This window comes from Catharus ustulatus, chromosome 7, assembly GCF_009819885.2.
Source record: "Catharus ustulatus isolate bCatUst1 chromosome 7, bCatUst1.pri.v2, whole genome shotgun sequence".
Lineage (NCBI taxonomy): Eukaryota > Metazoa > Chordata > Aves > Passeriformes > Turdidae > Catharus > Catharus ustulatus.
This window is the reverse complement of record NC_046227.1, coordinates 32,840,864-32,853,109: the sequence shown is the minus strand read 5'-3', so window position 1 is coordinate 32,853,109 and position 12,246 is coordinate 32,840,864. Positions and strand designations below refer to the sequence as shown.

General features: G+C 42.6%; 1 protein-coding gene across 1 annotated transcript in view; it reads left to right on the top strand.

Moving 5' to 3' along the window:
* Window positions 1–1,873: 1,873 nt before the first annotated feature.
* TMEM163 (transmembrane protein 163) overlaps window positions 1,874–12,246 on the top strand; it is an 84,834-nt gene continuing 74,461 nt past the window's right edge. The window contains exons 1-2 of the mRNA XM_033065094.2: window positions 1,874–2,274; window positions 7,223–7,342. Of these exons, the coding sequence (XP_032920985.1) occupies window positions 2,106–2,274; window positions 7,223–7,342 (289 nt within the window). The 5' untranslated portion in view covers window positions 1,874–2,105. The remainder of the gene's footprint in view (window positions 2,275–7,222; window positions 7,343–12,246) is intronic.

The following is a 12,246-nucleotide window of genomic DNA, read 5'->3' as shown; positions in this document are numbered from 1 at the left end:
TCTGCCCAGGATGGGGTCACCAGAGGTTTCTGTGTCCCTGCCGGGTCCTGAAGAGTGGTCAGTCCCCATTTCTTGTCTCTGACCAGGTTACAAAAGTGGTTCTACTCATTGAAGGATTCTCATTTTACAGATACATTTTAAGTGAAAGAGATACATCACAATCTATTTTTATGGTAAGCAACAAAAGGTGAGCCTTTTCTTCTTTCCATTCACCTCTCACGTGCATACATCCATCTGCTCTTGCATCTTGCAGGTTCAAAGTAACCAGAGCTTAATAAAGAGCCCTTAAGGAAAAAAATCATGTTTTTAAATGCAGTTACTAGTTTTCAACCCCTCCCAACCCAGCCCGAACCTCAAAATAACAGTTTCCTCAAAATAACTCACTTGTGTTAAGTTATGCACACGAGAACAAAACTCTTTTGACATGAACATCAAATAGGCATATTCCAATTTACTATCCATTTCACGAGGAAAAAGCAAGTAATTTTGGCATTGCTTATATTCATATTAATGCTGATCCAACTAGAAGAGCAAGAGCTCTGGGTTCACAAAGCAGGGTAGGATAGCTAGGGGTGAAGGTGAAATTTAGGTGACAGGCATGAAGGTTTCAAAAATATTTCATACAGTAGGTATGGTATACTATAAACAAATCATAAATTAGGTAAAAACACGAATCCCTCATATTACAGCAGCCATCTCCATTTCATAAGATTGTCAAAATGCCAATCAGTTTCTAAACTAGTATTTTATATCACTTAACATTTACTTATATTTTACTTCTACTTTTTCAAATAATTAATGATTTAAAATTCAGATGAAAAGACTTTGAGGATTAGTATACAGTTTTAAGGGGCATTTTTAAAATTTTAAAAAATTATTTTGGTAATAATGTTGCACTGACCATTTTTAGACAGGTATTACTACAAAACTTTTGCAAGGCTGACATCAGCAAGATTCTGACAGTTCATAAAATCATGTCCCTATGTTGGCATAAATATTAATTTTGCTGCTGGCCTTTCTATAATCCCCAAATTCACTGATTTCTCGAACTAGAACGGCAGCCTGATCTTCCTAACTTGAATGGAGATTGTATCCTTATGTATCATTGCAGGGCTGCAATGTTTCATTGTCTTTTGATATTTTCCTAGACAAAATTTTCAAGTCAAAACATGATGCAGCTTCAATATATATCTGCACGCTAGTAAGCATGCACTTGGGATACTGTGCTCGCACAAAGAACGCTTCGTTTATTCGCACCTCTCCATTAGAAACCAGAAGATGCAAGCAGTAAAAATCTACATTTCTAAAAAATTTCTGTGCTTCTGAGATTTTAGTTTTTTTCCCTACGCTCTTCTGCAGGCCTAGGAAAGGCAGGTGAGCAATGAGAAGGGCAGCAGGTCTAGCCCCGTGTTCAGCATGAGATCGCTGTGTGTTCGAGGGCAGCGCTGAGGCAGCTCCGAGGGTGACAGACCGCCAGTGCTGCGGGGTCTGAGAGGGGCCGGAGTGAGGCGATTCTGCTCCGATCCCGGAAAAGGGATGGCAGATGGACAACGAGCAAATCCCCACTTCTCATTTACAACACCAGCTAAGGGGAGCTGTGTCTTTACCTGTGTGCGGGGAGGGGAGGCGGACGAGACCTCGCTGCAGGGCCGGAGCCCGCGGGAGCGGCGGGAGGGCTCCGGCCTCGGACAGCCCCTGGACAGCTCTTCCCCCTGAGCTCGGGCCGGGAGCGGGAGGAGGAGGAGGAGGAGGAGGAGGAGGAGGAGGAGGAGGAGGAGGCAGAGCCCGCTGTGGCAGGGTAACCGAGGAGCTCCCGTTCGTGAGGCGCTGCCGCCGGCGGGCGCTCGGCGGGGCGGGGAGGGGCCGGGCAGGCGGGAGGCGGCACCGCGCTCCCACTGCCCCTCTCCGCCGCGGGCAGGGATGAGGCGGCCGCGGGCAGCGCCTGCCGCCGAGCACCCGGAGTTTGTTCGCTGCCCGTCCTCGTCTCCCTGATGCTCTGAGCCCGAGTCTCCTCCTCTCCCCGGGCTCGCACCCGGGCTGGATGCTCCGCTCGCTCCTCGCTTCCCTGCCACAGCCGCCGGCCGCTTCCCGCCGCCCCGCAAGAAATGGAGCCGTCCGCTGCCCCCCTGGACACCACTCCGGACCCCGCCATCGTGCAGCCCCCCGGGGCCAACCCGCCGGGAGCCCCCCGGGAGCAGCAGCAGCAGCAGCAGCAGCAGGAGCAGCTGCGGATCGGGGAGAGCGGGCAGTTCAGCGAGGGGCTGGAGGACAGAGGTGAGCGCCCGTCAGTCCGTCCGTCTGTCCCCCGCCTTCCTGCACGCTGCCCTCCGCTGTGGCCAGCCCCTACACCTCCCCTGCGTCCCGAGGCTCCTCACACCCACCCCGACGGCTCCTCCGAGCCCTCTCCGCAGCATCCTCTCGCTCGCTGCCCTGGTACCCTCCCCATGCCGCCGCAGCAGCCCTGCCGCCCCCTCCCCTCCAGCCCTGGCAGCCGCACCCCGGCTCTTGCCCCCCGAACTCCCCGCTCCATCCCCGCTCTCCCACCCCTCATCCCGCCGCTGGCAGCAGCTTAGCATCCCCCCGCGCCGCCCTCGAAGCTCTGCCCCGTTTTAGCTCCCGTGCGAGCGCTCCGCGACAGCTTTGAAGTATTTTTATAAACTCTATTCGTGGCTGTTCCCACCTCGCCCGAGAACTTGTCTGCCTGGCGGCGGAGCGGCTGCCGGCGGCACATGGCTCCGCGGGCAGGGCTCGGGCGAGGGGCGCGGGGCTCCCGTGGCTCCCGTGGCTCCCGTGGCTCCCGTGGCTCCCGTGGCTCCCGGGCAGGGCCGGGGTTTCCTCGGGAAAACTGAGGTGCCCAAGCCGGCGGCGTGGCCACAGCCGCCCCCCGAGCAGGGACACAGCGGGGCGTTCCTGGGGGTCCGCCCCAGCCAGGCTGGGGTTGAAGTCGGGGCACTTGTCTCACGCCTTGTGTCCCTTCCCCCTATGCACTTCCACACAACTCGGTTTTTTGTTGTTTACTGAAATACCTGAGCAGGGACGGAAAGCTGGCAAAGCGGGATGCGCTTTAGTGCGAAGCACATCCATCCCGGACATCTGCCCGGGGCTCACTCATCTGCCGCCCACAAAGGCAGCTGCCATTTTAACCCTCCCAGGCTCTTCCACACCATTTGTCTCCATCTTTTAATTTCATCTATTGGCTTCCCTTAGCCTCTCTGTTGCCTTTTCTTCCTTTTCCGTTTTGCTTTCAGCATCCAGGAGTCCCTTTTTTTGTTCTCAGTGTTCATCCATAACCCCTTTGCATGTAACCCCCTCTGTCTCCTGTCCTTTGCCCAGCTTCCCGAAGCCTGTCCCTGCTCACAAATCGAAGACACAAAGTAGAGGAGTGAGGGGAAGGGCATTCCCCACCTTCCTGACAGGTTCCACTCGTGCTGGGGCTGGGGACAGCCCTTGTTCAAGGGGTGGCCTCACCGTCACTGCCCCGGCTGGACAGACATTGTGCCTGCCCAGGGGCAATCTGGGGCTTCAACTCTCTTTTACATGAGTGAGGAATTTTGATTAAGGTTCGAACATAGAAGTTTGGTTACAAAAAATTTTAATTTGTGCCCAGTATGACAGAGCTAAAGGTGAAAGCTGTCCCTTTTGGCATTAAGGGTAATTCTATAGTGTCTGTTGTACCTAACCTATCTCTTTCTATGAGGGAGATGCTGCTGATTTAATTTTCTTCCTTGCCTCCATTCTCCTTCTACGGCCCTTGCAGTATCTTTTTCTTTTAGTCTTTCCTATAGTTACTGATTCCATCTGTACCAGGATATTTCACTGTCATTGTAGAGGGAAGTCTGGTATGTTTTTGCAGGTTGCCCCTATTGAAAATGTTAACAGTCTGTCCTTTCAGATTGTACTTTTTCCTACAATCCTGTCCAATGAATCATACCAGATCTAGTTATAGAGATGATGCTTCCATGTTTGCTAAAAATAAATACTAACCCTAAATTTTGGAACAAGATATTTGCTCTTTAAGAGCCAGATCCAAAAATCAGTGATAATTTTGTGGATGGGATCCTTAAATTAACATCCTTAGGTGAACAGGTTTTTTTTTATTAGCCTTATCTCTTAACACAATTTCTAACTTGACATTTTAAAATGATCCCTTAGCCAAATAGAAAAGTACTTCTGGTAAGTCAGCATATGGTAAAGAATATCCTAGAATCACTTCACAAATATGCCAAGCTTGTGTTCTGCAACTGTTGGGCAGGTTTTTTTCTCCTTCTCATTTTTTATGGGAAGAAAATCTGTTAATATGTGAAGATACTGAAAGATAAATTAAAAATCCAGTGAATTTAACCAGTGTATCATCATTTCTAAACATTAAGGACATCCCTGTGTTAAATAAATTATTGGCAATAAGATTACTCAGTATGCTAATTTCAGGGCGGAGGAATTTCATTTGTAGATGCTATTTTTTTGTTTTTGTAGCAGTGCAGGTCATACTGAAAGATTAACTTCCATCCTCCTGTGGATGCTTAAAACTTGTCTCCTTATGGTCAGCGAAAAAATATGGAGGTTTACCTTGTGAATTTTGTTCTTGTGTGCAAATTAATGAGCTGTTGTTGCTTCTGTTTATTCTGTGGGCTTAGCATTCATGTGAATGAGTTTGTATTTTTCTGTGCTGGCCTCAGGACTCTCATAAGAATTATATGATCTTTCTTGGAGGGGTGAAAATTTTAAATGCAGAAAATGTACTTGAATTATATCAAGAAGGAAGGGATCACATCGCTGACAGCCAGAATATGCCAGCCATTTTGAGAGCCAGAGAAACACACACACACACACACACACACACACACGGCAGAAGTGGTTGAGTTTTATAAAGACCGCAGTCTCTGTCATACTGGACACGTGCTTGACATGTGAATAGTAATCAGGAGTGCTGCACTAGCTCTGGGGCTTATTATTCATTCCTTTATTTAATTAGGATATCGTTTGATTTGTTAGTATCAACTATGTATGTTGGACTTCCCAGGTGATAGTGAGCTGTAGCCATGAATTAAAAGATGTCTTAAGAAAGAAACAGGTGAGGATATCTGTCATTCTCATTGTGTTTATTTGAGGTTTGAAAGACTGAGAGCCAAAATCAGGTGAGAAAACCTTTGCTTTATGTTCCAAAAAGATTTGGGCCATAATTTAAAATCCTTGGTTAGGGGAGGGGACAGGAGGGGGGAATACACAAAATGTGAGAAGATGTGTTTTCTCTATGGTTAAATTAGTAGAAATCCCTCCTATGTTTCAAGATGTGTTGTTGAATTACCTCATACCAGACAGCAAATAAACTGTACATCGTTATATATAGCAGCAGAAGATAGGCCAAACATTTGTGGGGGAAAAAGAAATTCTTCACACAAATTAAAGCAGGCATGTGAGAAATAGCTGTGCAACACTATCAGTAAAAGAGTCAAAGCTTTTGGAGTTACCATCTATCAGTTTTTGTGTATTAGACAGACAAAGAATGCACATAATAGAAAATAGTCATAATTTCAGTATAGGGTCTGGTCCATGCAAGTTTGTAGATTCTTTTCCATTCATAAAATGGGAGTGTGTAGCACAAAGTGTGATAATATTTTAAATTTTCTGAAAATACCGTAAAAGCATGAAATTCTCAGAATGGCTTTCTGAACTCCCGTAACAAAACTCTCTGGGCTTTATTGTAACTGAGGTGTAAAAAGCATAAAGAATTCTTTCCAAGACAGCATGTATCCCACCAATTATGCTAGGATCACAAGCAGTAATTTTAACAGACTCCAAGTGGCAGAATAAAATCTGATATCTGAAATTTGACCACCCCTGGATGCCTGCCCCTCTGCTGACACATTGCTGCCCCCGAGGCAGAGATGTCTGATTCAGTTCTGAATTGATTCCGAAACCATTGCCATTTTCAGCGACTATATTACAGTCAGTTGAAATTAAAATCTGTAAAGGTTAATAAACTTGGTTAAATGTGGTGTGGATTCAGGAGTATGCTGAGAACCAGATCAGATGTCCCTGCGTTGAAAGTGGGAATAACCATCAGAGAGAAAACTGGGGAAGGTGAGGATAGTAACAGCTTCAACTCTTACGTTTTAATCTGATGCTGGGTCTAACAGAGCTCTCCACCCTTTGTCTGAGACCTTAGACCAGCTACTGAAAGTCATGCTTTTAAACCAGTGTCTCAGTTCAGTGCATTCAGTGCAGGCAAATCTCTCTGAAGAGTGCTCATCATCTGAGGAACCACCCACATCTTCTGGAGTAACTCATTAAGAAATTTAAAGCCATCAGGTTTTCTCTCCAGTTAAGCAGATTTGAGCTGAAACTTGATGGTGAAAAAAAATGCATGTTTCAAATTAGATGAATGTATTAAGCATAAAATAATCAGAATGGGACATACAGAATGGAAATATGTAAAATTCTGAATGCGTTTTTGAAGCAGCTTAAGACTCAGAGAATAAAGACCAAACAATGTTGTTAATTTATGTTTCACCTTTATTCTCTGTAATTTAAGATCCGTGGACAAAAGAATTCCACAGACTGAAAGCATCAAAAAAGAGAAAAAGCAATAACATTCCCTTGTATTCAACAGCCTTCTGCACTGCCTGCAGAAGGACAGAATTGGTTCTTCAGTTAGTTCTAGGTGGGAATGTGTTCCTATCTCACATGCAGAACAAGATGCTTCAGGAGGCTTTTTCAGCTGGGATAGCTCTGATTCTGAGGCATGCCCACTTGTGCTTTGATGATCAATATGTGCAGTGCATCCCTGGGCATTGGGAGCTTATTCCACAGGGACTGGTGAGCAGCAGTCTTTCTCCTATGTGAATTAGCCCCAGCATTCTCAAGTTCTGAAACAAGTTTTGATCTGAGGGAGGATAGGACTGAGCCATTTCTTGAGTAGAGGTACAGGAAATCATGATGATTTGTGAATTTCCATAACTGGAATGCAGTGCTCTTTTTAAGGGATTGATGTGTGGGTCTTTCTGTGTGGAGTCAAAACAGCTTGTGTGTGCTCTTCTTGTTTACTCACATGTTTCTTGTGGATTCATTCACTTAACCTTAATAATGTGAGCAGGATTTGATTCTGTATTGCTTCTGTGTGTAATATAGAATGTAAATGCGTGTTCTAGGGCTGAACTAACACAGCTGCATTTTTAAAAGGAGCAATGCATTGTTCATACATTCTTTGCTTATTACTTATCAGGTTTACTAGAAAGCAGTACGAGGCTAAAACCTCATGAAGCTCAAAGCTACAGAAAGAAGGCATTGTGGGTTTCCTGGGTCTCCATTATTGTCACACTGGCTCTTGCAGTGGCTGCTTTCAGTGAGTATTGGGAATATTTTAAATCTTCACACCTCTTCATTTTTGTTTTTCTTTTGGTGTTGCAGAATTTCTTTCTTTGTGGAAGCTTTCTCATGTTTTTTTCTTTGCAACTGCTAAAGAGGTTTCTCTCTAGACTGCCTGTGTCTGCATGGTGCTTATAAATTAGTAAAACTGTTGGTTTTTTTCTGCAGAGTATAGGCTTGTTGAAGGTCAGAGAAAGAAACAGGAGATGTTGATTCCTGCTAGCATTTATATGTGTGGAACTGCTCATTTTGGAGAATAGTGTAAAAATCATTATGCAGTGGATTGCCTTTTATCAAAGAGGTCAAATATGAAAAGTCTTAATCTGTTTGGGATTTGTAGTGGGAATGCTATAATAAAGAACAGTGAATTGGGAAGGAGAAATATTTAATTTATCGGTTTTACACTGACAGACAACCTAAGACAATGCTAATCTGGAAGAGAAATTCCATTTTCTTTTTAGACCAGTGTTTCTCTACAAGTTTAATGACATTTTTCTAGTTTACCTTTAAACAAAGAATTTGAGTGGGAAAAAAAAAAATCCAAACTAAACCCAAACACCTTTTATATGGGAAAAATGAAATATGTTTCTTTTGTTTCAAAACAGGAAAAAAAGTGCAACGTTGTGTAAATATAAATGTTAGTTCAATGAAAATGTGCAAAATACAAGCTTTCTATCTTGGGCAATTAAGTAACACGTTAAAGACAAAGAGAAACACAGAATGTGGAACAAAATCTTTGCAGTGGCACATTCTCTGTTTTAGAGAGGGAAAAATCATAAGTGACTGAATTTATGCTTTAATACAAACAGAAGGAAAGTTCTGTCTCAGAAACATCAAAGGGGTCTCAAAACATCATTCTTAAGCTTGATAAAGACAGACTTGTATTATTTTTTCCTTTTTTTTTTTTTTTTTTTGGAATCACAGCAGCATGTCTTTTGTTATTCTAATCTGCATTGTATGACCTGCTGCTGGAAGTTGGTGTCAGCTCCCAGGAGAGGTGATTAAAATCTGACCAAATGGTCTCTGAAAACTCAACATATATTACTCAGAGCAATTTATATGGAAACACAGGTACAATGACTTGGTTCAGAAATAAGAAAAAAGAGGAGGAACACTTGAAAGCAGAGTCTGACACTGTGAAGAATTTCAATGTTACACAAGGCAGTGAAACAAGTTTCCATTTTGTTCTGCTTCATGGAAATACAGTGGTCTGTCTTTGCTACTGTAGCAACATAAAGGTAGATGCTACATTACAGAATAACTTTTGTGCCTATTATCACTACACTTTTAAGGAATCTTGGGTTATGGCTTAATTTTATTATTCATTTTTTATTGCAAGAATTAAGTGTAATATAGATAACTGTGTCTTTTAAAAGAATATTTAAAAACACTTTAAAAGATTATTTAGGCTAAATTCTCTTTTTCTTTCCTTTTTTTAGCACTCTGATAGTGTTTAGAGAAACAAACAACAGCAAATAATGTAGTCTGGATATACTGTGGCTGCATATTCAGCTGGAAGGGACAGGTACTGAACTGCTGAAATCAGGAGCAGACTAATTATAGGTTTTTGGAATATATCTTTCCCCATGGTTTGCTGAGGCAAAATTTATGAAGAATAAAAGAGGACTCAGCACACAGATATGTATTAAATCTGTATGGAATTTCTTAATAGGTAGTTAGCAGTTAACTTACATGCCACAAAAGCATTGCCAAGGCTTCTCATGTGTTTACTATAAAAAATTTTCTATCTTTGAGGAAAGTACAGTGACTTCTGGGATCACTTTGCTGTCCCCATGCAATTTCAGAAGTTCTGCTCATTTCATTGTCTCACACTGGCTGCTCTCTTCCTCAGAGCTGTCCTTTCAGAGGTTCCTCCAGCCAATCCATGGGTTGGGAGAGATGCCAGGTGACCAGAGTTTGCTGCCTGTTTGATATAAATGTCTAGTTGTCACTTTGGGGTATCTGACACTGTCAATTCTTTTCAAACAACTTCTATTTAAAGCATCCTCTTTCCATTTTACCTCCTGTCTGTAATGCTGAAGTGTCAGGAATACAGCCCTGATGTTCCATTTCAGTGGCAAAAGGGGACCTGGTTTGTAATTGTCAGGCTGCACTGACTATTCTCACTGCTCCTGGCTCCCCTACAAATTCCTCATTTAAATTTCTGTTTTATCCCCTTATAGGCTTCAAAATACTTTCTTGCAAATGTATCCTAGGCCAGGGAACTGATGGTATTTGATAACTGTAGTAAAAATACTCAGGAGAGTGATGCCCATGTGGAGAGTAAGGGAAGAGGTTCAGGAGCCTCCTTTTCCAGCCAGTTGTTTGTAAGTAGACTGCTTTCACTTTTTTATGGTCCATTCCCCATCCTTCCTTTCAAGGCTGATCTAGTTGCCTCCAACATTATATTTTCCCAACATTAGAGTAAGTTGGAATGTTTTTTCCTGACTGGTATGAGGTGTTTTCTTTTGGTGGGATTATGATGCTGCCCTAGCTGAACTCTGATCTTTCACTTGGTCATTTTGAAGGAGACTGAAGAATCTCATGTTGATCTGAATACATGAAAGTAGTTTCCTTATTAGGTGATGTTTATGGCAAATGAGGCTTGAGATCATGGAACCAGAGAATTTTAAGGTTGGAAAAGACCTCTAAGATCATCAGGTCTGACTGTTAACCCAGCACTGCCACATTCATGACTAAAGAGTGTCCCTAAATGCCACATTCACACGTTTTTTGAACACTTCCAGAGATGGTTCCACCACTTCCCTGTGCAGCCTTTTCCAGTGCCTGACCACCCTTTGAGAGAAAGCTGAACTAGGCTAGGCTGGGTGTGGAGCAGAATGACTGCTTAAGGGAAAATGAAGTTGTCACCTTTCACTCACTAATATTGACAAGCAGGACTTAGACCATGAAATCAGCTTTTCCACTTAGCTGGAAGAACAGATCTCTTACTGTCAAGCACTTAATAAACTTAATTTTACTGCAGTAAATTTTTCTGTGGTAACCACTGTGGTCTCATGGCTCTGAGAGCTGCTGCAGATGTTGATCTCCAGCATGAAATTGCACAAGGCCTCAGTAAAATCTCTGTAGACTTAAATGTGTGAGATCCTTGAGGTCAGTGGAGCCCCATGTATCATCTTTAGTGGCCGAAAATTTGGTGCTCTCAAAATATTCTGGTAGTGTTGTTTTGTGCAATACTTTCAAGATCAAATGTTAATCAATGCCTGGTCAATAAATTCATTTTGCTCTTCATTTCAGTGCTGCCTAAAGGATGCATACTTGTAGAATTCTCATCAAGAGTGGATTTACTTTGTTATAAACATATAGCAATAAACAGAGCCTGAGCATGATAAAAGTTATTAAAATGAACATTAAATTATTCCTTAGCACCCCAAGTAAGTGCCAGAATAATAATTCTAATATAATTATTTCTGAATTACAGTAATATAAGAAAAGAATTATAACAGAGAAAAGAATGATAACAGAATAAGAACTTTTTTTTGGCAGTGTATATCTGTGTAGTGTAGGGCTGCAGTAATTTCATAATAACAACCATTATTTCTTTCCATAGCTGCAGTGCTGTGTGTTCATACTGAGCCTGAGCTTAAGAATCATAATAAAGAACAGGTGGAATAGAACTCTGTGTTTTGAAACCCCTTATTCTTAGTTTCTTGACATTTATGTTGCTAAAACATAATTTTGAAAAATATACAAATACAGCTTCTGCTGTTGGAGTTCAGTTTGGGCTCAGGCAGCTAATCTCTGATAATATTGTCAAAGCAGAAAACAAGCTCGTTCTGTCTGGTATTTTTTGTCCAGTATAGACTTGTGATTCACAGAAAGCAGCATGCTCATTCATCTTCCTGATCATCCAAAATTGTTTCACTGTGAATGGAGGAGTCCTAGCAATACATCAAAACAATGTATAGCCCAAATTCTGCACTGAAGGCTTTCTTTGTAGTGGGGGACTGAGAGAAGATTCAGAATGTATGTGTTTGTAAATGTGAGCTTTGTGAAGGGCTGCAGCATGGCCAGGGCAGGTCTGCATCAGCTCTGCTCACTGGGGGAGTGACAGGGGCTGTTTGCAGGGTGCTGGGAAACAGCAGGCAGCTGGGTGCTCACATCTGTCCCCAGGGCTGCTCTGAGATCCCCCCTTTCAGCTCACCTCAGGCACAGCTGAGGTTCAGCTGTTCAGAAATAACTGCAGCAAAAAGTCACATCCTGCTTAGTGTTTAATCTGGTGTAGTAGGAGGTGCTGGTATTTTGAGAAGGTGAATTCCATTTATCTGGATCACATCTCAGGTGGAAACTCAGTAGGCAGAATTCTGTGAGTGGGAGCATTTTACAGGATTAGCTATTGGCCAATAGATAAGATATTAAATGTAAATGCAGACACTGACATTCTGATTTTATACAAAAAATTATTTATGTTTCAGAATGAATTGTTGAAAAATTATTTATCATAGTGAGTTTCCACATACTGAGAGGCATTTTGTATGAAATGCATACAAATTTCAGGATAGATTTTGTTTTCAGATTAATGCTTTATGCTAATTCAGATTCTAACAGTTATAAATGCCAAAAAAACTTAGAAGTTGTGTATCCAGGCCCACTTTTTTTCATTGGAATGATTACACTGAGCCATAAAGTCTCATATGTGTCAGTTATAGGACATGACTACTGGTTTTCCTCTTCTCTGGTGCATGCAAATAAAGTTACGAGGAACAAACACTGAGCAATTAAAGCTGCTGTCCTCTGGATAATCACATGTGGATGTTCTGATGTAATCAGACAACTGAGATGGGGAGTGACTATATTAATGTATTGATGAATACATCATTTTCTCTGGCCCATTCCTATTCATGCTTGAAAAATTAAATA